This window comes from Quercus suber, unplaced genomic scaffold (genome assembly GCF_002906115.3).
Source record: "Quercus suber isolate HL8 unplaced genomic scaffold, Cork oak 2.0 scaffold_516, whole genome shotgun sequence".
Lineage (NCBI taxonomy): Eukaryota > Viridiplantae > Streptophyta > Magnoliopsida > Fagales > Fagaceae > Quercus > Quercus suber.
This window is the reverse complement of record NW_027069965.1, coordinates 224,917-251,366: the sequence shown is the minus strand read 5'-3', so window position 1 is coordinate 251,366 and position 26,450 is coordinate 224,917. Positions and strand designations below refer to the sequence as shown.

General features: G+C 34.4%; 1 protein-coding gene across 1 annotated transcript; it reads left to right on the top strand.

Annotated features, from left to right (window-relative positions):
• Nucleotides 1–1,741: 1,741 nt before the first annotated feature.
• LOC112023920 (uncharacterized) lies at nucleotides 1,742–2,326 on the top strand. The gene has a single exon (XM_024056543.2). It carries the CDS (start codon nucleotides 1,742–1,744, stop codon nucleotides 2,324–2,326), a length of 585 nt encoding a protein of 194 aa, XP_023912311.1.
• The last annotated feature ends 24,124 nt before the right edge of the window (nucleotides 2,327–26,450 follow it).

Below are 26,450 nucleotides of genomic sequence, written 5' to 3'. Positions count from 1 at the left end.
GAAAGAATACTATAGCAATCAAAGTTATACCTATAATCAGCTTAATTGATCTATATGAAGATTTACCTCCTCAAACAGTGAATTCATTTAGTTCTTTGTTCCTTGTTCTTACTTGATCATCTTCTGAATCCATACTAACCGTTGTCAAATTCATTAGAACCTAGTTCTTTGATCCACTCTCTACAAATTCATTGTACTGGGCTCATTGGGCCGACATCCCTAACACTTTGGGCTTGGACTGCAAAACGTGTCTATACAATTGGCGCCATCTGTGGGAATTACTAGTGCAATAGTGAGTGCAACACTTGGTTATGGTAGGATCAAGTCCAGACCAAGTAGAGTCTTTGGGATCCCAGCACAGTGACCCCTTTGTCAACCTTGAGCAGAGAGGTGACTGTGAAGGAAGTGTGCATACCACACATACTAACAGGAGTCAACCTCAAGGTGGGAGTCATATCTCCCATGCAAAGAGTAACAAGGGCATGCAACTGGAGATTGACCAGTTGAAGAGGAAGTTGCGCCATGCACGGCGAAGGTGAACCCCCTCCAATTTTGATGTTTTTTCTGATGACGGAAAGGAGGTCAGTTATAGGCGAAGATCTCGAACCTCGCCTAGCGAATCTTTCTCCTATGAGGAGGAGCACCATCGTGAATGGAAGGTTAGAAACCCGTCTCGTAAAGGCGTGAAAAACGATGCTATGAGCGGGGCCTTAAACTAAATCTCCAAGTCGCCCTTCACGCGCAAAATCGAGGGGGCGAAACTTCCTCGACGATTCTCCCAGTCCGCTTTCACCATATACAATGGTAAAACAGACCTTGTAGAGCATGTGAGCCACTTCAATTAGAGAATGACTGTCCATTCCAAGGACGAAGCCTTGATGTGCAAGGTTTTTCCATCTAGTCTAGGACCCGTTGCAATGAGATGGTTCAATAGCCTGAGAGCAGATTCCATAAGTTTCTTTAAGGAGCTTACCCAGGCATTTGATTCTCGATTCGTCACTTGTAGCAGGGTTCCTCGGCCCTTGGCATCCCTACTGTCCTTAAGCATGCGGGAGGAAAAGACCCTGAAAACGTACTCGGATAGATACTGAGAGATGTTCAATGAAATAGATGGTGACTTTGACAATGTGGCCATCAGTACTTTTAAGGTCGGCCTTCCAGCCGAGCACGATTTGAGGAAATCTTTGACTGGCAAACCTGTCACCAGTGTGCACCAACTCGTGGACCGGATTGATAAGTATAAAAGGGTTGAGGAAGACCAGTAGCAGGGGAAAGGAAAGGATAAGGTTATCCCTCAAGAGAAAAGGGATTTTAGGTCAAACCGATACAAAAACAACCGGCCACAGAGAGATTTTGCTGGGCAGTCAGGATCTACCAGTACTCAGGCGGTCAATGCTGTGTTCCAAGAACCGATGCATCAGGTTCTAGAAAAGATCAGGAATGAGTCATTCTTCAAATGGCCAAATAAGATGGCAGGAAATCCCACAAGGCGCAATCAAAACCTTATTGCTAATACCACCAAGACCAAGCATACACCACAGAAGATTGTAGAAATTTGTGGGATCATCTGGACTAGCTCGTCCGCGAAGAAAAATTAAAGCAACTCTTGCATCACTCCAGTGGCCAGGAGGGCCAGACAAACTCGGAATCCCGGAGGGATGATTCTTCAAGATTGCTCTTGGGAACGATAAATGTCATTTTCGTTGCTCTAGGGAGGACTAGTTTCTGCCCTTCTAGAGTGATGTCTGTGGCTCGGCTATTCACCGAAGACATTAATCTGAAGCCAAAGAAGGTTAGAATAGAAATCCAACCAGTTCTAGGCTTTTCAGACGAGGATAAGTTCGGAACCATCCAACCCCATGGTGATACTTCAGTGGTCACAATCAGAATTGGGGGGTATGATGTGAAGAGAGTGTTAGTGGACCAGGGCAGTGGTGCTGAGATTATGTACCCCGACCTATACAAAGGGCTAAATTTGAGACCCGAGAACCTAACAGCTTACGATTTGCCCTTGGTAAGTTTTGATGGGAAAGTTGTTATTTTGAAGGGCCAGATTAGACTACCCGTACAGATTGATTTAGAAATGGTGGAGGTGGATTTCATCGTGGTGGACGTTTACTCACCCTACTCAAACATTGTGGCCAGACCTAGGCTTCATACCTTGGGAGCCATCTCTTCTACTCTATACCAAAAGGTGAAATATCCATTTGAGGGCCAGGTTAAGGAGATCTTGGGAAGTCAATCCACGGCTAGGCAATGCTTAGTGGCTGTCATCTTACATCATCCCAAAGCTGAGTCCTCGGCATCCGCTAAAGGTGGCTTATAGCAATTAAGAGCTCTGATGTTGCCTACCAACGGATTGGCCACAGAGGCGAAATGTGAGGATTTAGCTAGGGTCATTGTTGGTGATGATTCGGAGAAGTTCTTTTAAATCGAGGCTCAACTACCTCCTCTAGAGAAGGAAGAGCTAATAGAGTTTCTCAGAAAAAATGTTGACGTGTTTGCATGGAATGCTTACGAGGCCCTAGGGGTGGATCCAAGCTTCATTTGTCATCATTTAAACGTTAATCCCTCCATCACCCCCAAAAAGCAACCACCTCAGCGATCATCCAAAGATCATTCCAATGCAGTCAAGAATAAGGTGATGAAACGAAAGCAAGCGGGGGCTGTCAAGGAGGTGTTCTACTCTGAATGGCTGGCCAATACTGTAGTTGTGAAAAAGAAGAGTGGAAAATGGCGAGTGTGTGTAGACTTCACAAATCTAAACAAGGCTTGCCCAAAAGATCTTTTCTCTATGCCTAGGATAGACCAGCTGGTGGATGCAACTATAGGCCATTCTCGGATGAGTTTCTTAGACGCCTTTTCAAGGGTATCACCAAATACTGCTAACCTTGGATAATTAGGAAAAAAACAGCTTTTGTCACCCCTTATTGGGAACTATCACTACAAAGTGATGCCATTCGGTTTGAAAAATGCTAGGTCTACCTATCAAAGGACGATGACTAGAATATTTGAACCACAGTTGGGCAAGAGTATCAAGGTCTATATAGACGACATGGTGGTGAAAAGTTAGGTAGTGTTTAAGCATGTGAGAGATCTTGGAAACATTTTTAAAATTCTGAGGAAGTACAAGTTGCGCCTTAACGCTTTCAAATGCTCTTTTAGTGTGGGATCGCAAATTTCTGGGCTACATGGTTACTCATTGTGGAATTGAAGTTAATCCTGATCAGATTAAGGCAATCAACGATTTACAACCACCTTAGATTCCTAAGGAAGTCCAGAAGCTGACCGGAATGACTACTACTTTGAATCAATTTATCTCTCGAACAGCAGATAGGTGCAGACCCTTCTTCCTATTGATGAACAAATGGAAGGGGTTTAAGTGGACTGAAGAATGTGCCCTAACCTTCCAACAGCTTAAGTATTATCTCTCTCGACCACCTATCATGTCCAGTCTTGACGTAGATGAAGTCTTGTTTACCTATATTGTTGTGGCCCCTCATGCTATAAGCTTGGTCTTGATACGAGTTGATAGCGGCATACAAAAGCCAGTTTGTTATGTAAGCAAGTTACTACATGAGGCCGATATTCGCTATCTGCCACTGGAGAAAACCATTTTAGCGGTAATACATGCTACCTAAAAACTCCCCTATTACTTCCAGGCACACACGGTAATTGTCCTAACTCAACTCCCGCTTCGAGCTCTGCTTCGAAGTGCTGATTACACGAGGAGGATCGCTAAATAAGGCACGAACCTAGAGGCTTTTAACATCAAATACATGTTTTACACATCTGTCAAAGGTCAAGTCATCGCAGATCTGGTAGCCGAGTTTGCTGAATCCCCGTTGGAAGTAGAAACAGAGAATCAAAACATGGATGGAAAATCGGTTGGCATGATCTCCCAACAAGGTCCCTTATCCTAGAAAGTATACGTCGAAGGTGCAGTGAATCAAAAGGGGTCTAGAGTGGGGCTAGTTCTGGTATTACCCGAGAAAATCACCATTGAGAAATCATTAAGATTGGGATTCTCGACCACAAATAATGAAGCCGAATATGAGGCTCTGCTGATGGGAATAGCCATAGTTCAAAAAATGGATGGAAAGGCTGTAGAGGTCTTCTTGGACTCAAGATTGGTCGTCGGCCAAATGAAATGAGAGTTTGAAGCCAAAGATGAAAGAATGCAAGGGTACTTGAGTCAGGTTAGACGTTTGTAGTCAAGTTTTGAATCTTTCAACCTAGTGCATATCCCCAAAAATGGAAACACGCATGCTGATTCCCTAGCCACACTTGCAACCTCCTCGGCGCGAAACTTACCCTAGGTCATCCTTGTGGAAGACTTATGCAAACCCATAGAGGTGAGCAAAGAGGGGGTTCATGTTTACCAAGTTAGAATGGGGCCTAGTTGGATGGACCCCATAACATTATTCTTAAAGGAAGATATCCTACCCAAGGAGAGGTCAGAAGCTGACAAAATACGAAGAAAGGCATATCAATTCTGGCTGTCCAAGGACCAGAAATTGTACAAACGCTCATTTTTCGGGCCATACTTACTATGCATACACCCTGAAGCAACAAAATTACTCCTAGAGGAGTTACATGAAGGGATTTTTGGAAGCCACACTAGAGGGAGATCCTTGTCATGTAAAGCCTTCACTCAAGGCTATTAGTGGCCTCACATGCAAAAAGAAGCACAAGAATATGTAAGAAAGTGCAACCAATGTCAAATATTCGCACCAAACATACACTTACTAGGAGGAGTCCTTAATCTTTTATCCAGCCCCTGGCCATTTGCTCAGTGGGGCTTGGACATTGTTGGTCCTTTCCCCAAGGCAGCAGGAAACAAAAGATATTTACTGGTCAACACAAACTACTTCACTAAGTGGGTTGAAACTAAGCCCTTAGCTAATATTAGAGATGTGGATGCCAAGAAGTTTGTCTGAAAAAACATTGTCACCTAGTTCGGGGTCCCTCGTACCCTCATTTCGGACAATGACCTTCAATTTGATAACAAATCTTTAAGGAGATACTATTGTGATTTGGGAATTACAAATAGATATTCTACCCCAGCCTATCCCCAAGGAAATGGACAAGCCAAAACTGTTAACAAGGTCATAGTTAATAGACTCAAGAAAAGGCTGGACGATGCGAAGGAAAAATGGGTGAAAGAACTGTCCCATGTCCTCTGGACATACCGAACCACACCTCGTAGATCAACAGGAGAGACCCCCTTCTTAATGACTTATGGGGCTAAGACTGTTATTCCTTTAGAGACTAGCTTCTCAACGTTAAGAACCAGCTCATTCAACCCAAGCAGTAACAATGAGTTGTTAGAAAAGAGCTTACACTTTATTGAGGAAAGAAGATAAAATGCAATGGTTCAATTGGCATACTACCAACACAAACTCAAGCAAGGCTATGATGACAATGTAAAGCTGAGGCCATTATTTCCTGGTGACTTGGTATTGAGAAAAGTTCTAGGTAATACAAAGAACCCAGCGTGGGGAAAGTTAGGACCCAATTGGGAACGACCATATCGCATCACCTCAGTGGCTGGCATAGGGACATATTTTCTGGAAGACTTAGATGAGCATATGATACCACACCTTTGGAATATAAACAATCTGAAAATATATTATTATTAATAAAAGTTTCCTTTATTAATGCATTCATTTGTTATATAAGGCATTGTGCTTTCTATTATTCTTTCTTTATATAAGTGATTAAATAGAACATTAGTCATGCCTGGGTCCTCGAACCAGATGCTTTGGGGAAACTAACATTCTATGACATCTTTATATATATAATTAAACAAAATCTTAGTCATGCCTAGGTCCTCGGACCATATGCTTTGGGAAAATTTACACTCTATGACATTTTTGTATAAGTAATTAAACAGAATCTTAGTCATGCCTGGGTCCTTGGACCAAATGTTTTGGAAAAATTAACACTCTATGACATATTTATATAAATGATTAAATAGAACAATAGTCATGCTTGAGTCTTCGGACCAGATGCTTTGGAGAAATTAACACTTCATGACATATTTATATAAGTGATTAAACAGAACCTTAATCATGCTTGGATCCTTGGACCAAATGCTTTGGGGAAATTAACACTCTATAACATTTTTATATAAGTGATTGAACGGAACCTTAGTCATGCCTAGGTTCTTGGACCAATTGCTTTGGGAAAATTAACACTCTATGATATCTTTATATAGGTGATTAAATAGAACCTTAGTCAAGCCTGGGTCCTCGGACCAAATACTTTGGAGAAATTAACACTCTATGACATCTTTATATAAGTGATTAAATAAAACCTTAGTCATGCTTGAGTCCTCGAACCAGATGTTTTGGAAAAATTAACACTCTATGATATCTTTATATAAGTGATTAAACAGAACCTTAGTCATGCTTGGGTTTTCGGACCAAATGCTTTGGAAAAAATTAACACTCTACGACATCTTTATAAGTGTTTAAACAAAACCTTAGTCATGCCTGGGTATTCGGATCAGATGCTTTAGGGAAGTTAACATTCTATGATATCTATTTGTTTCTCACTAAGTAGCAAGACAGATCCAAGATTATAACCAACTCCTCAGATTGGTAGCTCTGAGTAAATTGAAGTTCTTAATTATTTACCCAAGTGTTGAGCAAAGTGAAAAATATTTCCCCCTTTTTGCTCTTCATGAAGTTTATTACTTATCTTTATTAGATTCAGCCTTCATTATTTAAAGAGCAATTCACAGCATAAATACGGGGTAAATCTCTTCATTGCTGGTACTTATTCATATTACTTACACTAATGCCAAGGTACTGTTGTTAGTTTTTATTAAAATTAAAGTAGCAACAATTCAAGTTTATTTGCAATAACAGTAAACTTGAAAGCATATAAAGCAAAGACACAAGTGATAGAAAGAAAAGTCTATCCATTAATCAAAAAAAGGGAGTACATTATATTCTGTGACAAAATGCCACTAAAAAAAAAAATTTACAAGAAAATCTTAAGGGCTAAGCCTTGATCTTGGGGGCAGGAGGGTCTTCTTTCTGGCTCGGCTAGGAGGTGGCACCCTCCTTGGCTTTAGGATCAACATCTTTATCCTTAGCCTCTGCTTTTTTTGCCTTAGTTTTAGCTTCCTTGGCCTTGGCAGCGTTTTTAGCTCCTACTAAGGGCTTGTTCTCCTGGCCTTTGCTCCTATCCTTGCCCCCTCGGCCCCCTGGCCTTGATCACCAGTTTGACTGGACCCATGAAAGCCTCAGGAGGAGGGAGAGTAGCTTGGATGGTCAAAGGCTGCTTCGAGGTCTCTAGAGCATGGTTAGCAGAAGAAGGGGTGGCATTTGAGACTTCACGGATGTATGGATGGTAGTATATGCTCCCAAAATGCCTCAAGACTGAGTTTGCAGGGACTCTTATAACGTCAAGGGCCCTATCCCATGATACGTTACAATAATCCCTGCACACCTCAGAAAGCTCCTCAGTGAGCCTCACTTGCGTTTCCTCCATGCCGAGCTGATAAGACGCTTGCTTTTCAGCCTCTAGTGCCTCCTTGGCCAGTTGGGCTGCCTCCTTGGCCTTCTGCAACTCAGCCTTGAAATCCATAACTTGTTGTTTTTGAGTGGCCAACTCAAGTTCCGTCGTGTAAAGGTGCTTACGTTGGTCCTCCTTGACTTGGGCCTCAGTGCTTTTTAGACTAGCTAGAGCACTCAGGCGTTCCCTTTCTGAGGCAGTCAGCTTGTTGGTCAGTTTAGTATGCTTCTCTTTAAGAGCCCCCAAGATTTTCTCGGTCTCAACACGAAAATGGGCTTTACCCTAACTTCCTTGCAGGCATCTTTGACCCACTCCTCGGCCACAAAAACCTGTAACCACTTACCATGGCAAGGTGTCCCTCTTCAAGGACAGGAAGATGTCAGGTTGCTTGAAGCGCCTGTAAGCATCCATATCTCCCAGCAGAAGAAATGGCTGCTCAAGGGCCTTAGCAACATAGCCCAAGTGCCCCCTTGAAAGTTTTGGACTGAGGCATCCCAAGGGATGGGGTCACCATCCACCTCCAGCCTAGGGGACCAAATACGCGGTGGTCAGCATACATCGACCCCTTGAGAGTCCTCCCTGCTCTCCACAGAGGAAGCCCGTTTGTCTTTGGCGTGCTTGGGCTGCTTCTCCCCCTTTAGAGGAACCATCTCGCTCTCCTCCACGTCGTGCACCTCTGGCACTTTCCTCTTCTTCTTCAAATCAGGGCAAGGGAGCAGCCCAACTAAAGTCACGAGTAAAGGAGGGAAAGGTGGAGGATTAGCTGGGATTTGGGACTTAGTGGCTTCTTTGGAAACTGACACCTTGCCCCTTGCGGCCATAAGATCTCTTAAATACATTGCAGCACCTTTTCTAGCTGTATTTATGTGGAGAAAACCCCTGAACAGTACTGCCTTGGCTACCACAATTCACAGAAAGCCAAAGAGGGTGTCTGATGGGATGACCACTCAAGTAAAGGCTCAAATGATCGACAAGTGTAGGATCAAGATGGTCTAAGGGGAAATATATAATGTAAAAGACCCTCCATGAGGGAGGGATTGGAAAAACAGAGAAATAATATTGTAACAATCAAAGTTATACCTATAATCAACTTAATTGATCTATATGAAGATTTACCTCATCGGACAGTGAATTCATTCAATTCTTTGTTCCTTGTTCTTACTTGATCATCTTCTGAATCCATACTAGCCATTGTTAAATTCATTAGAGCCTAGTTTTTTGACCAACTTTCTACAAATTTATTGTATTGGGCTCATTAGGCCGACATCCCTAATACTTTGGGCTTGGGCTGTAAAACGTGTCCATACATACTTAATTAAGCCTCATTCTCATGAACTTGTTCACAGACACATTATGTTTAAGCCTCACTCGTTTAATAATGGTTTCTAAACTTGGCTTGACCTTGCCTCATTTGTTAAATAAATGCGAAAACCACATTTTCGTCCCATATTTTCATGCGATTCCCACTTTGGTCCCTATATTTTATTTTCACCGCTTTTACTCCCTATTTAGAAAAACACCTTCCATTTTAGTCCTTTCCGTCAGTGCCCTTTGTTAAATAATAATAATAAAATTTTATTTTGGCATTAAAAAATGCCACATCAACATATAAATTTAAAAAATTAATTTATTAATTTTAACTAAATAAAAAAATCAAAATAGAATTAAAAATCAAAATTCACATGAATTAAGATCTAAAGTATCTTGAACAAGAACATCAACCCAGATTTAAGATCTCAAAATTAAAAACCAAAAATCACAAATAACTCAGAAAATAAGAACACAAGATTAAAGACCTAAAACCCATCCAATGATCAAACCCCAACAATCCAAAACAACGATCCTGAACCAATCTCACTCTTCTCTCCCAAAACCACCACTGCCTCCACCGACTCTCACTTCCACATCTTCTCTCGCTAAGCCCCAAAGCAAAAGAAGAAGAACTCCCGCAAAACAAGAAGAACTCCCACAAACACACACGATTAACCAAAACCCAGAAATACCATAGATTGGTTTTTTTTTTTTTTTTTTTTTAAAAAAAAAAAAAAAAAAAAAAAAAAAAAAAAAAAAAAAAAAAAAAACCCAGATTGAGGACCCAAAATTTTCAAAACCCAAAGAATACAAACCCAAAAAATTAACATAAACCCAAAAATTTCAAGCACAAACCCAAAAAATCAAACACTAGAACAAAAGAAAATCAAACCCAAAACACACGAGCACAAACCCAAAAAATCAAACACAACTCCCACCCAGATTTGAACGAAATACCCACAAAACCATCAACCCAGCACACCTCAAACTCTTTTTGTCAAAAAATCCTTTTGATCGAACCTTAAGCCCTCCTCACCAACCCAGATTTAAACAAAGCGAAAACCCAGATCAACAAAAATCATAAGCCACAAACCCACCATCAGAGTGTGCCACCACCTATCTCCACTGAAATCTCCACCTCTGAGTTGAGAGATAGAGAGATGAAATAGAGAAAGTCTCACCGATTTGAGACAAGAACAACCCACTGATCCAAAGCACCCACCGATATGAGGCAGAGACCCACCGATCTAAAAGAGAGAACCACTAATCTTAGAGAGACACTTATCTGTGAGAGAGAGAGAGAGAGAGAGAGAGAGAGAGAGAGAGGTTTTGGGTCTTCAGCTTGAGTGAGTTTGAGATATGAGAGAGTTCGATGAGAGAGATGAAGATGTGGCAAAATAAGTAAATAAATAACAATGACTGGGTTTTCAGCTGATATTGTGTTTGGTTGCCAACAAAATAATGACTAGGTTTGTATTCTTGTTTGTTCTTACTCAAAATAAAGTTAGATCTCAATTTATATTATTTTTGGTTTTTATTTTTGTTTTTTCCTTTTTTTTCATTTAGTTAAAATTCATAAATTCATTTTTTGTTTTTAAAAGATGACGTGGCATTTTTAAAATGCTAAATAAAATATTATATTATTATTCTAATGCTGATGTTAGCATTTAGTGTGCCAGCGATGCACTTCATTTGCCACCTAGGACTTTGCCATTAGAGCACTGACGGAAATGACTAAAATGGAAGGCGTTTTCTTAAATATGAAGTAAAAGCGGTAAAAATAAAAGATATGGACCAAAGTGGAAATCGCGTGAAAATATAGGGACGAAAATGTGGTTTTCGCCTTAAATAAAAAAAACTTCATTAATTTTTTTCCCCAAGCCAAGCTCAAGAGGAACCTTTTCCAATTTGTAACAGGGTATATTTTATAATTAACTTAAAACAAAGTCAAATGTGGATTGTATATAGGAAAAGCCACAAGTTCACACTAACAAATAATCCTAAAAAATGCAAGATAGTTCGATAGTGTGACTACTAGTGTGTGGTGCATTAGGCATTTGGCATTGGTAAGGGTAACAATGTTTGACGACCCTTAGAGCATCCGTAGCAACTCTCTCAAATGTGCCAAATGCCAAATATTTGGCACATTTGGCACACCAAACACAAAAATGGAGTTTTATCATATGTGTTAAATGTGTCAAACTTTTGCAACATTGAACAGTACCGTTGCAATTTTGACACGGTACGGACAAGAATGGCATTTGCATTTATTATTTTTTTATTCGACTTTTCTCTCTCCTCTCACTACTTTAATTGATTTTTCTCTCTCTCTTCACAATCTGTCTCTCTCTCCAAACCGGTGTTCTTTCCTCTTCAGATCAGATTCCCAGCTCCTCCCTCAACCTCAATCGTCTTTCTCTCTCTTTGCACCTCAAATCAAACCCAAAAATCTTCTTTCTTCTCTCTTTATCGAGCGGCAGAGCTATGGACTGGGTCGTGATTAGTTGAGACAATAGATAGGTCAATTGGGTTGGGGTTTTTGGCGGGTTGTTGGTTGAGTTTTGGGTTTGGGTGGTGGAATTGGTTGAGTCGTGGTTGGTTGATTTTGGGATGGTGCTGTGGATTTGAGATTTGAGATGGTGCTGATGGGTTTGAGATTTGTGGTTGTGCCGATCTCTCTGGTTGTGTGTGTGTGTGTGTGTGTGTGTGTGTGTGTGTTTGTGGTTGTGCCGATCTCTCTGGTTGTGTGTGTGTGTGTGTGTGTGTGTGTGTGTGTGTGTTTTTTTTTTTTTAAGGTGGCGTTGGTGGATGTGGGTTTGTGCCGGTGGTGGCTGGTCGGTGTTGTTGCTGTTGGTGGCTATTGTTGCAGCAGTGGTAGATGTGCCGTTGTTGTTGATGGTGATGATAGGGAGGAGATAATATATTATTTTAATGTGTAGTAAATATTATTTTAATTATATAATTGAATGATAAAACATTTGATAAATGGGATGTTGTAAAATAATGTGGTAAAATAATAAAATAGGCTTTTGGTGTGTTAAAATGGCATTTTTTATAGAACATCTACTACGGATGCTCTTACATTACATGGTATTGTTTGTCGATTAGCTTTTAGTGGAAATATGCAAATTGGTCAATATTATGTTTTTTTTTATTATTATTACTTGTAATAACCTTCAAATAACTCAATTAATTAATAAAGTTAAAATGGACCGAAGTTCTTTGACACAAACTCATTTATCCCATATAAATGAGTATCATTTTTATCAAACATAAATTTGAATTTTAAAAATAAAATTGAGTATTAAACAAATTTTATAATTATATTGGTAATTTCTTTTATGCAACCCTATAGTCCTCAAATCTTTTACTTAAAAAAAAAAATCAAAAACAAAAAAACAAAAAACAAAAAACAAAACAAAAAATATCTTCATATAATTTTATTTTTCCTAAATTATCTAAGTTTAAATGTTGATAGAAATTCATTGGATTCAAAAAGAACTTTAAAATTTTATGCTATTAGTACTCTAATTGACAATATTGTGAAATATAAGTTGCATGGAATTTTTGCTTATAATTGTTATAATTTATGTGTTTATAAAATATATTAAAAATAATATATGTTAATTATGTTAGTTTTTAGATCATAGTTATTAGATAGGTTGAAAGTGATCATATTTTTGTCAATCCAATACAACTTGTTTAATAAATTTGTAAAAATAAGCTATTTCCGTGTCAACTCAAATTCGACCCATATAACATGTTTGATAAACAAATATTGTGTTGACTTACTTAATAAAAGGTCGTATCAGGGTTGAGAGATTTTGATATAAATCTTAATTTTGTGGTGTTCATGTCCTCACCTCTAAACATTGGTGTGTAGATATTGAAGGATTTGGTTCAAGAGGAGTATGGCCAATGTGGTAATAGAGGCTCACACATAAACAAGATATTACTAAAATATACAAGTGTAATAAATACTCCTAGATAATGTAGTGGTCACAAGAATCAACAACATGTACAATATTATTAGACTCAGGGGTGGCCCAACAAATTTGGAGGCCTAAGGCAATATATTTAAATAGGGTTTCTTTTGTTATCACTTAAATAATATTTAACTATTGTTTAATATCATTGTTTTTTTTTTTTTTATAACAAAACTCTATTCTTTTTATTTTCTAATATGCTTTTTCTTTTTTTGGAAAAATGCTAAAACTACAACAAATTTTACTACAAAAACACTTAGAAACGATGTAGTAATGAATGTTATTAGTAACACCTCAAGAAGATAATAAATAAGTATTTGAATGAATGATGTTAGAGATATTATAAATTTTATAATATGAGGCTTACAAAGATATATCACCAATCACAAAATGTATTTTAAAAATGCATTTAATAAGTTGTTGACGTCCACAAATCATATTAATTGTCACATTAATTTGTAAAGGTCTTTGAAGTAAAACTTATAGTATATATTTCTTACATTTTCCTATCTAAATTATTTCTTGTGATTAATGACATATATATTTATAGGAATCATTTATTTAAAGTTGTATTATCTCTAGCATTACTTAATTATTTGGGAGTTCTTAAAAGTAAATATATATATATATCTCCAAAAAAAATATTTTTTCAAAAAAATATATTAATTTTTACCCCAAAATTTGGGGGTCTTTTTCTAGTAAGGGACCCTACGCGATGGCCTAAGTGGCCTAGGTCTAGGGCCGGCCCTGATTAGACTCAAATATATGAGTGTAAACTTTTGATTAAGATGATGTAAATGTAAGTCATGTAACTACATATATTATATTATGTAAAAGAGGTATCCCAGGCTCCTAGCTATTGGACTCAAATGTTGTCTCTCCGGCATAGCTTTATTCCGACCATTAGTTTCATGAGGAAAGGTAGTAGTACTTCAATTTCAGTGATTAATGGAACGTGTTTTTATTTTTAATAAGTGAATCGATTATGCTTTTTGGGTCCAACAACCCACTCACATCAAGATAATATTAATCCGTATTGGATTTAGTGGAATCACCACTAATTGTCACATCTCATGGATAATGCTCTACTTTTGGCTCCTTTTGGAAGACATTTTCTCCACGAATCAATTATGAACTACGAGAATTATGATTCCATAATCATGGAGTTAGTGGGGGTTTAACTGTTTAAGTAATAGCTCTATGTTAATGCTTTTTTTTTTAATATTTCATGTTTATGGTTTGAATCTTACCTCTTCTTCCGTGTATAGTGCAACTGAAAAAATATAAAAATATCAACAAAATTTTGGTTCAAAATTAAACTGATGCCTATTGTTCTAATTTGAAGTCAAAAACTCATGAATTTTGAGAAATGATGAAATTGGTCCTTCTATAATCTATTGAAGGGCACAATTTTGAAGTGGGGATTGGGACCTTGGCCAATTTTGATTGGTTTAAGACTTTGAGGCCTATTGGATTTTGATGGGTTTGTTCGTGATGGTGATGCAGGAAATGAGGGCTTTATGCGGTGGTGGTGGTGATGATGAGGTGAGAGTGGCAATGAAGGATCAATGAGATTTTATATAACCTTTTTATTTTTATTTTTATTATTGAACACAAAATCATTTATAATTTTACTTTTTTTAATTTAATTTTAGTAAAAAAAATAGTTCTCTATTAAATTTTACTCTAGAAATGAATTTTTAAATAAACACATCATGTATTCTGCACATTATTTGCTTTTTCCACCCGCTTAGCTAACAAAAATGGCAATAGAATGCTCAACTTGGTCTTTCACAAAGATCAATATTTTTTTAAAAAAAATTCCAAATTAAAACAATCTGAGGTTAGATTAATTTTGACCTAAAGTTGAACAAGTATATTTACTTTTTTCCTTATATAAAATGATCTGTGAATATACAAAGGCAAGGTACTCAACGTATAATATATTATCTTGAAGAACTCTAAGTATCTGTTTGGATTCAGAGTATCCTGCGTTTGCGTTTTGCATTTTTTGCTTTTTTTTTTTTTTTTTTTCACGCATTTTGCTTTAGGGGACAATTATCACTGTTCATGCACTGTAGCAGCACTATTCACGGGACCCACATCTACTTTATTCAAAAAAATATTAAAAATAGGTCCCACGGCACTATTCACACACTTAAGAATTATTTTACTAAAATGTTTTCAGTTTTTAATTTTCAGCAAAATAAATTGTATCCAAACAGACCCTTAGGAGGTCAATTTTAGTATTTCTCAAAGTTTCATTAGATTCATGAGAGTTTGGGTTCAAACGATTGCTTCATATATAGTGATAGCCTTGATGGTATGTGTAGGATAGGTGGGAGGTGGTGGTACACAATGACCCATCTTGAAAGACCACTCTTTCGTCTAAGGATGTCTAATCGTTGCACCAATAATTCGTAGGAGGGATGACACTGCGAGGTGGGTAGTTTATCTGAGATTGATGCCTCCTAAAGAATAACAAAGGTGTGTGAAGGTAGGCTCAAGCTAAGGTTATGCTAGGCCTATAGATTTGCATTTCTAATAAAAGAAGAGTATATAATTAGATAGAAGTATATATAATTAGCCAGATCTTTTGAACTTTGAAGCTAGATATTGCCACATTAGCTAACAAAAAATGTTCTCTAAAGAACAAGTCAATTTATTTAATAAAGGTCTCAANTATCCAAACAGACCCTTAGGAGGTCAATTTTAGTATTTCTCAAAGTTTCATTAGATTCATGAGAGTTTGGGTTCAAACGATTGCTTCATATATAGTGATAGCCTTGATGGTATGTGTAGGATAGGTGGGAGGTGGTGGTACACAATGACCCATCTTGAAAGACCACTCTTTCGTCTAAGGATGTCTAATCGTTGCACCAATAATTCGTAGGAGGGATGACACTGCGAGGTGGGTAGTTTATCTGAGATTGATGCCTCCTAAAGAATAACAAAGGTGTGTGAAGGTAGGCTCAAGCTAAGGTTATGCTAGGCCTATAGATTTGCATTTCTAATAAAAGAAGAGTATATAATTAGATAGAAGTATATATAATTAGCCAGATCTTTTGAACTTTGAAGCTAGATATTGCCACATTAGCTAACAAAAAATGTTCTCTAAAGAACAAGTCAATTTATTTAATAAAGGTCTCATCACTCATACTAAAATTTTGAGATAAAAGCTTTTTTTTCATTATTGGCATCTAACATGAGTTATCAAGGGATATAATAAAATTACTTTCATAAGTACATTATTAGCAGAGGTATCACACCCACCAAAATAAATAAATAAATAAATTATATATACTAGTATGTAATCACGTGCTACCGCACGGGACTGGTTAATTGTAATGATGCTATTAGCCCATTTTTTTGTTTTTGTTTTTTTGGGTTTATCACACGGATGATAGAATTAAATCAAACAATGAAAAATATATATTGCATTTTATTATTTAAGTAATGCTATTGGTCTTTCTTTTCTTTTCTTTTTTGGTTTATCATATATAGGATAGCATTAGATAAAACAATGAATAAAAAAAAGAGAATATTGCATTTTATTATTTAAGTGATGCTACAGTGAAGAAAAAAAAGAATATTGCATTTTATTATTTAAAATATATAAAGGGACATTAAAAAATAAAAACTAATCATTGAGCTTGGAATCTTCTAGGAGGCGCCAATAAAGCGCTAATGTATGAGAGTGTGAAGTAAGGAAGAGTGGGATTGAACATTGTGTTTGAACCCGGCCTTACTCTGAGAAATCTGTAAGGAGGAGAAGAGGGTAGTGTGTGGATCTAGTTGGTAGAAGATGAGAGAGGAGGAGACATGGGATGACGATATGAAATTAGGAGGAGATGATGTTTTACTTTTATAGTCTTTCTTGTTGGACTCTTTGGTTTGGTTGGGGGATTAGAAGAGCTCCAGACTTTATTGAGATCACCAATAAAAGTGTGCAAGTGAGATGTTCTTGCTTAAGCTAATGAGTATTATCATTTGGTTTTCTTGATTTCCGTGTTAAATGTTAATACATCATTTATTTGGGCACAAAAATTAGAAAATTTAGATAAGATACATGACACAAAATTGAAGTCCAATTTATAATCTCCATAAAAGTGTGCAGGTAAGATTTCTTACTTAGGTGAGCATTATCATTGTGGTTTTCTTGGCTTCCGTGTTAAATATTAATGCATCATTTATTGGGCACAAAAATTAGAAAACTTAAAATAAGATACATGACACAAAATTGCAGTCAAATTTATAATCTAATTAGATTTTTTTTTTTTTTTAGTTTTGGTTAGGACAAGTGGCGCAAAATTGAGAATCCAATTGAAATCTAATTGAATTTTCTATCTGCTTCACCTATTATTATATATATAGATATATAGATTATCATTGTGGTTTTCTTGGCTTCCATGTTAAATATTAATGCATCATTTATTGGGCACAAAAATTAGAAAATTTAGATAAGATACATGACACAAAATTGGAGTCAAATTTATAATCTAATTAGATTTTTTTTTGAGTTTTGGTTAGGACAAGTGGCGCAAAATTGAGAATCCAATTGAAATCTAATTGGATTTTCTCTCTACTTCACCTATTATTAAATATATAGATATATAAATTATCATTGTGGTTTTCTTGGCTTCCGTGTTAAATATTAATGCATCATTTATTGGGCACAAAAATTAGAAAATTTAGATAAGATACATGACACAAAATTGGAGTCAAATTTATAATCTAATTAGATTTTTTTTTGAGTTTTGGTTAGGACAAGTGGCGCAAAATTGAGAATCCAATTGAAATCTAATTGGATTTTCTCTCTACTTCACCTATTATTAAATATATAGATATATAGATTATCATTGTGGTTTTCTTGGCTTCCGTGTTAAATATTAATGCATCATTTATTGGGCACAAAAATTAGAAAATTTAGATAAGATACATGACACAAAATTTGAGTCAAATTTATAATCTAATTAGATTTTTTTTTTAGTTTTGGTTAGGACAAGTGGCGCAAAATTGAGAATCCAATTGAAATCTAATTAGATTTTCTCTCTGATTCACCTATTATTATATACATAGATATATAGATATATAGATTTGTTAGGTTCAAGTTATACTTTCTATAATTTTGATAATGTTATAATATTTGATAAATATTTTTAAGGCGAAAACTCCATTTTAGTCCCTACATTTTGGAGTTATATTCAATTTGGTCCCTACATTTTAGTAGCAGTCAATTTAGTCTATGTTGTTTTCAACTTACAGTCAATTTGGTCCCTATCGTTAACTTATTATCGAAAAATGCTTATATGATAAACAGTGTGCACAAGTGGCACACTTGAAGCTGGCGTGGCTAAAAAATAATAATAATAAATATTAATTGACATTAAAAAATTACACCTCATCATTTGAAATAAATAAATCAAAAATCAAAATCCTTTTTTTTCTTTTAATCTTTCCTGCCCCTTTCAATCTGCAATCTCAGATTTAGTGATAGAATGACATGCAAACCAAATGTAACAAAGAATCTTCACTTCAAAAAGTGCTAAACCCGAAGTTAGATGAGATCTACTAAAAAGGTTAAAAGCAAAATTGTTCGTAGTAAAAAAATTTACTCCTCTAAAAGACACTGAAGAGAAATTTTAGTGTGTATAAAATATTGAAAAGAGAAGAAGAAGAAGTTGTTCGAAATGAAATTTTTTTTTTTTTAAAAAAAAAATCTGTTTTTGTATGGTCTGGGATTGGGATGGGAGTCTAAGTAATAGGAGAATATGAAAAAAAAAAATTAAGCGAGTTTAGATTTGTTTATTTATTTATATAATTTAAATCTGTTTGGTCGCCATGTGTTGATTTGTGTGATTAATTTTGTAAGAATTTGTGTGATTATTGGATCTGCAGAAACATGCAAAATTTAGATTTGTTGGGTTAGTAAGAAAGGGCAGGAAAATAGAAAAGAAAATAAGATTTAGAATATTTTTTATAAAAAATTTTAATGCTGAGGTGGTATTTTTAACATGAATTAATTATTATTTTTTAGCCACTTTAACTTCAAGTGTGCCACTTGTGCATGCTGTTTGTCACGAAAGCATTTTTTATTAATAAGTTAACGGTATGAACTACTGTAAATTAAAAATAATAAGGATCAAATTGACTGTGACCTTCTCAAAAAAAAATTGACTATGACTTTAAAATGTAAGAATCAAAATAGTATTTTCGCCTATTTTTTATAAGATGTGTATCTTGACAAATTTGATAGATAATATTTTCTCTTTGTACTTTTTATACTTGCAAAATTTTAAGATAATAAGAAATTAATCTCTTTCCTTCGTTAATCATGCTAATGATTGAGCTAAAAAAATAAATTATCGTATTGTCTGACATGGACTGAAATAGAAGTCTTTATATCTTCTCCCACTCCACTCACTTGAGAAAATTAGCTGGCATGGGCCCGCCACTAATTAATTATTGCTGATTGGAGATGAGTTAAGTGATTTCCATTAGTTTAATGTTTATTGTCACCTTCAAATTTAGCTTATTTTTGTCGCTTCAAAATAATAAGACACTATTTTTTTTGCAATTATCGTTAAAGACAGCTCTCATAATTATTGCCTTTGAACTTTACAGTGATGCAAAACAGTCAGCTTTCTGAACCCACGCTTGCCTAACTAATTTTGACTTTGAAGGTTGAATTAATAGCTGCAAAAGATTATTAAAATGTTGATGAATTTGAACTCCTGGATCCAAAAATGAAAGGCCTGAACATTTTCTTGATGCATACAGATCTTGACAGGAGACAATGTCCTATCATTTCTGCTTTCTGAAAGAACACGATGCTCAAAAATCAAAATTATTTTATTATGTGAAAGTAATGTGAACTTGGACCATATGCCATTCTGGATGTTTCCTTCTCAATTTTCAGTTGGTATCTTATCAGTTCCAAGTGTCAACTTCAAAGTCACCCTGTCCATCAATAAAACACGTAATATGAAAAGGAAAAAAAAATAAAAAATAAAAAACTTAAAGGCAAAAAAACAGTGAGAAAATGAAAGAAAGTTGATTGGTTGTTGCCTTACTGTTAGAATTATTGATGATTTTCTATCAATAGAGTTTAGTGATGGAATCTGGACTATGATTGGTTCTGGAATCTGGTTGTCTGCCATTTTTCTTTGTAATTTGATTAATTTCTGGGCAAAGAGTAAATAGCCTTAATTTTAAAGCTATATAGCAAAAAATATTTATTTTCAAAGCATTTAGCAAAATGGCTCCTAAATTGAGTTTTATGTGTATTTTAAAGTAGAACTTGATATTAAATATGCTAATGTTGAGTTCCACTTATAACTCGATTTTGTTAAAATTAAGTTCAAAAAAAGTAGCATTTTGCTAAATATTTTGAAAAGATTTGTATTTTGCTACATAATTTTAAAATACGTGTGGATGAAAAAGTATATTAAAATGCGTAAAATGTTATTTGAAAATACAAACCAAACGAGCCCTTACCCATTTTTTCCTAATTTCCAATACTATACGACAAACCTGTTCGGTTTTGTCTAGTTTATAAGTCACTTTATTTTTAATACTATTGTAAGTAGAATTTTTTTAAGTTTTATTTTAGTCAGGTATAACTCAACTTATTTTTTAAGTAAAATACACAAATGAAAATAAATTACCCCAAACTCACAGCTTAATCACAACTTGCATTTAAAAACATTCTAGCTGATTATTCTTACGAAATTTTCCAAAAAAATATTAAAATGCTTTTGTTTACTATTTTATTGTATAAAGTAAAAATAAATAAAAGCAAAAAGCTTACTTTTAGAAACTTTTTCCATAATGACATGTGCCTTTTCCCGTTACTACTCCTTCTTTAATAAAGGCAAAGCAAAGAAAAAAGTCATTTATTTTTATTTTTTATTAAAAAGAAAAAGTTTCTCTATTGATACTTTCTAATATAATTTGAAAAAGAGATCATAACTCATAACTCATTAAAGTCGTTTTTATCTAATTTCTAGATCAAAATGTCTATTGCCATAACAAAATAAGTGACATAGTTTTTGTCACAATTTGTCTATGCGGCGAGTAGTGAGTAGTAAAGTTATAAACCTACCACTTTTTCCCCACCATTTAAAACTTGTCATATATAAGCGGGTTTCGACAAAAGTTGTGTCAATAGACTTTTGTTTTTACATTAATTATCAATGACCTATATTGAGTGAAATTGACAGTAAAGATTAAGATTTAGACTAATGGGTTTTATTTAACTCAATTAGTAAGATCTTTTGTCGTTAAATAAAAAATCTAAAGTTCGATTTCCATCGATACTAAAGACCAATTAATGTCTTAGTCTAATAATAAAAATTAAAAACCTTAGATTCTCATTGACACTAAAAACCAATTAGTTTCTTAATCTAATGATAAAGAGTAATAATCAGAGCATCAAACATGCACCATAAATTAAAATTCTTTAAAAAAAAAAAAAAGAGGATCTAGACTTCCGTATGTCCTCATTCAAAGCAAATAGGACACGGCTGGAATGTTGGACACGTCTAAAAACTAGAGAGCACACACTATGGAATGAAAATTATCATTAAGGAAAAAACAGATTACAACTATAGGAAAGTAAGAGGTTCAATTCCCACTGACACCGACCAATTAATATCTTAGTCTAATGATGAAGACTTTAGTTTCTCATTAACACAAAAAACTAATTGGTTTCTTAATCTAATGATAAAGAGCAATAATCAAAGCATCAAACATGCACCATAAATTAAAATTCTTTATAAAAAATATATATATATATATATATTAGGATCTAGACTACCATATGTCCTCATTCAAAGAAAATAGGACACAGTTGGAATGTTAGACACGTCTAAAAACTAGAGAATACACACTATGGCCACTTTAAAATATATGTATGCGTGTGTATGTATATATTATGGTCTATGGAATGAAAATTATCATTAAGAAAGAAACAATTACAACTGTAGGAAAGTAAGAATCTCTTCAGCTGTCAAGAGCATTGTAGCTCAATTGACAATCAAGATTAAGATCTAGACTAATGAGTTATAGTTAACTCAACTAATAAAGTCTTTTGTTGTCGAATAAGAAATCTAAAATTCGATTCTCATCGACAGAGACTAATTGATATCTTAGTCTAATGATAAAAACTTTAGATTCCTATTGACACCAAAAACTAATTGGTTTCTTAATCTAATGATAAAGAGCAATAATCAAAAACATCAAGCATACACCATAAATTAAAATTCTTTATATACATACATACATACATACATATATATCTATATATATATACTCCCTCCATCCCATTTTTTTTGTCCTCTATTCCATTTTAAGATGTCCCAAAATATTGTCCTGTTTCTAAAAATAAAAATCATTAATTTACTAATGTTCCTATTATAGCCCTATTAATTTACTAATTCAATTTTTTGATAAATTTTTTTAAGAGTAGTTTTGGAAACTTATACATTTTTAAAAGGTGAACAAAACAATAAATGATGTTTCCTTAAAAAGTTTGACTTTTCAAATAGGACAAAAAAAGTGAGATGGTGGGAGTATATAATTAGAAGCTATTTTTAGAAGCATTTTATTGAGAGAATAATAAAATAATAAATGTTGTTGACAGTTTTTTTATATTTCCCATAAACTATTTTACAAACTGCAGATGTAATGAATGATTATTAATAAATGAAAAAGTAATATTAATAGTAGGCCTAGATGAAAATTAATAAAAAGTTGGTCACGTTAATATTTTGTAAAAATATTATAAAATAGTTTGTAACAGTAACATTATTCTTTCTATTATGGTTTATTAATAATTACCTTAAGAGAATCCATTAACATGACCCAAGAAAGAAACATATTACAACAATAGCGTCAAAAGCGTTGTAGCTTGATTGGTTAACACATTTTAGTAGTTTCAACGGAAACATTTAGGTTCAAATTTTTCATTCCAACTACTGAATTATAATAAGAATTTAGATTATTTATAATTTTTAGGGTACTCATAGCGTTTTTTAAATCTTAATCATTCCCTTTATAATAAATTGTTCAAATAATGCCACATCATTAATTCATTAAAAAAAGTCCTTCAAATATGAATGAGTACAACACATTAGCTATTAGGAAAAACAAATTGACACATCATTTTTTTCTTAAGGCAATATCGGCACATCATATTTTCAATCATTAGGGGCCACTTAATAGATGAGTTTAAACTCATGTTTATAGTTTTTAAACAACATTATAAGTATTTTTACCCACACATATTTCTAAAAAATTAAAACAACGTTATTTTTTAATAATGTTACCCAACAACCCCTAGTTAATTTTATTATTATTATTATTTTTTTTAAAACATATTTAGAAAGCCAGATTTAGTAGTATCTCTCTCCACTCTGTTCTCACTACCATGCTGGAATAAAGAACCCATATTTCTTATGGTCTCTGCGTCATCAACTAGCTTCCATATTTCTAATGGCGGAAGCTCTAGAAACTCCCTCATACAAAGTGAAACTGGGCATTTTGCAAACCTTTTCTCTTCTAAGGTTTTCAATGCTAGATTTGTTAACAAAGTTTGGTGCCCCAACCCCCACAGCGTCCTTGGTTGCTCTGTGGTTGATAATGTTAAAGTTGTCCTTTTTGCAGGCTCTACTTTGAACTTCATCTTTTCCATGACCAAGTACTTTTCCCATTGTAAAAAACCAAAAAATAAAAAATAAATAACAAACAAAAAGTACTTTTCCCATTGAAACCAAAATGGCGTTTTCCTTGGCGGCACCCTTAATCATAAGAAATTAGTTTTGTTTTGCAATCTTTATTTGGGTTTGCAAATTTTGCTTTGCAATCTTTATTCATTCTAATGCCGGAATAGAAAACCCAGATGTGGTTTATTCCCTTATATGGGATCATGAAACACCATGGTGCCGACGGTGGAACATAGACGAAGAGATGTCGGTAGAGATTTGGGTTTTCTTTTTTTCTTTTTTTTTTTTTTTTTTTTGAAAAACTAAAATTAATTAATAAATTAAAATATGATGTGTCGATTTCTTTTTCTTAATAACTGATTTATCATCATATTTTAAGAAATTTTTAATGAATTTATGATATGGCATCATTCGAACTATTAATTATAAATATATATAAAAAATAAAAATAAAATAAAAAGGTCAAGACCAAAAGCATTTTACGTAACAAATTACTCTCCAGAAAGTCCTATTCTTATAGTAAAATAAAAGAAAAAAAATTAAGGATATATATATTTCTCACTCTTTAGGCAAAATGATCCATTTGATTATATTTTGGGCAACTAATTAAATTACCTTCGCGTTCACAAAAGGACCTCTTTCACACGAAAAAGTATACCATGCATCGCTACATGCATCCACACACATTGAATACATGGTATATTTTCCCCTTTCACACAGTTCACTTAATTTACACATGTGCTGTCATTCAAATGCGTTCTGCTCATCCCAAAAGTTCGTAGGCATAAAAAGATAAAACTTCCCCTCTATTATTAGAGCAATTTTCTTTCTTTCTTTTTTGAATGGGAGTTGAATTATTAGAGCACTTGGACCTGATTAAAGCAGTGAACTGTGAAAGGTAGCATTTACACTAATAAATAAATATGAACACGTACAAAGTTCATCACTATCAAAAGCAGTAGCCAACATTCAGAAAAGAATTGGAGTATGCCCAACTTATTGCTATTTTTTGGAATTGCACCAGACATTTACGGCTGTGTTCATATCGGTGGGGCACGACCGACAGGTCAACCTAAGGTAGTCCCATCAGCTTGCCGGAGCAAGCTTCTTTAATTTTTAAATTGAATCATTAGCTGAAAAAAAAAATGATAAATGAGAGTGGCTAATGTAAGGCCTTCCTAAGCTTTTTAATTTTATTAAATCCAAAAGTACTAGGAACACAATGAAAATTATAATTTTTACAACAAATTATCTTATAATCAAGTTGTGAGTGATGGAATAAAAATAGTGGAGTAAAAGTAGTTGATTCATACGGATTTACAACTTCACCACTTACAAATCACCATATAGACAAATTGTGACAAAATTGTAATTTTAGCACTACTGATTTACATCAACTTCAAGGTGGTTTTAGTCAAGTTTAGTAATATATATATGAGAAATGATATGTCTATAACATTTTTACAACAAATCCCAAGTGGCAGGTTGTTACTAGTTATTATTGTTGGGGCAAAAAAGTAATCTTAGTGTTAGTTTCAAATTTGAACCAATAACAACTAACCACTTGTGATTTATTGTAAAAATGTTGTAGAATTGTTGTAGACGTAGCATCTCTCTATCTATATATATATATATATATCATTTTTGCTATTTTATCAAGCATATACCAACATCAAAATTAAAATTTTAATATTTATTTCTCTGCTTTATGTAATTTTTTTTTTCTCTCCCATCTTTACTTTATTTCTCTACTCATTTTAGCCCAGAGAGACAAAGCCATCGCAACTCGCATTGCAAATTGATACAACCGAAGGATTTTAGAACACAAAGCCATTAGGCAAAAAGACAAAGCCATCGTCACTCATAATAGCCAAATCCATAAATTACAAACCAATGTCGTCGCATAAAATAGACAACCCATATCAAACCATGAACATAAGCCAAATCCATAAACCAACACAAATCCATATCAAACACAACCCAACCACCCGACTCAAATCTGGAAATGGAGCCATCGCACAACCACCTGATTGATTTGAAGAAAGAGGTAGAGATGACACTCACATAGCCATCAATAATGGTAGTGACGAAAGGTGGAGATTTTGTTTAAGGAGGAGCTCGACAATGGAGGTTTGATTCGAAGGAAGAGAGAGAGATGAATATAAATTGGGGGTACATTGGTTTGTTGATGAACAATGTCTCAATACTCTTATTAAGACACTATTCATTTGTAAATTTTTGGGACAAAATATTGAGACTAAATGTATGAGAGTTTTAGGGGACTTTAGCTAATTTTTTTGGTTTAAAAGTTAGTTTAGTGAGACTGATGCTAGTGCCCTTGGCATTATATCTTACTTTTATTTATTTTTATTCTTCTATAAAGACTCATTGGACTTTCAGCCAACTCATATATTACCACTCAGAGTCGTGGTCTAATTCTTAGCATCTTGGTACGAGGGAGGTTCTAAATCCAAACCTTTGGGGCAATGGCATGATTTTTAGCTCAATTTAATAATTATTACCATTTATGTATCACTTGAAATCACTAATATTTTGGATAAACTGAAATCAAGCTATAACTTAACCTAGCAAAGGGTGTGCTTTTCCCCCCTTTGTCCAAGGCTCTAGGCCTATCAACCATTAGTTCTTCAACTGAAAATGAGTTATTATAATTATGCTTAAATGAGTTGTCACACTAATTTTCACTCTCATTTATTTATTTATTTATGACATAATTATAGATTTTTAATTTTTTATAAATTTTGCAAGCATGGAGAATATAAAATAAGATGTAATCTAATAGTAAATTTGTCAAAATTTACTTCCAATAAAAATAAATTTAGTAAGGATGTAATCTAAAAACAACCAATTTTATAACTAAACTTTATCGAAATAAAAATAA

What these genes read in the sequence shown, in the direction of transcription:
- LOC112023920 (XM_024056543.2), top strand. Translation starts at nt 1,742, where the DNA reads ATGTCTGTGGCTCGGCTATTCACCGAAGACATTAATCTGAAGCCAAAG.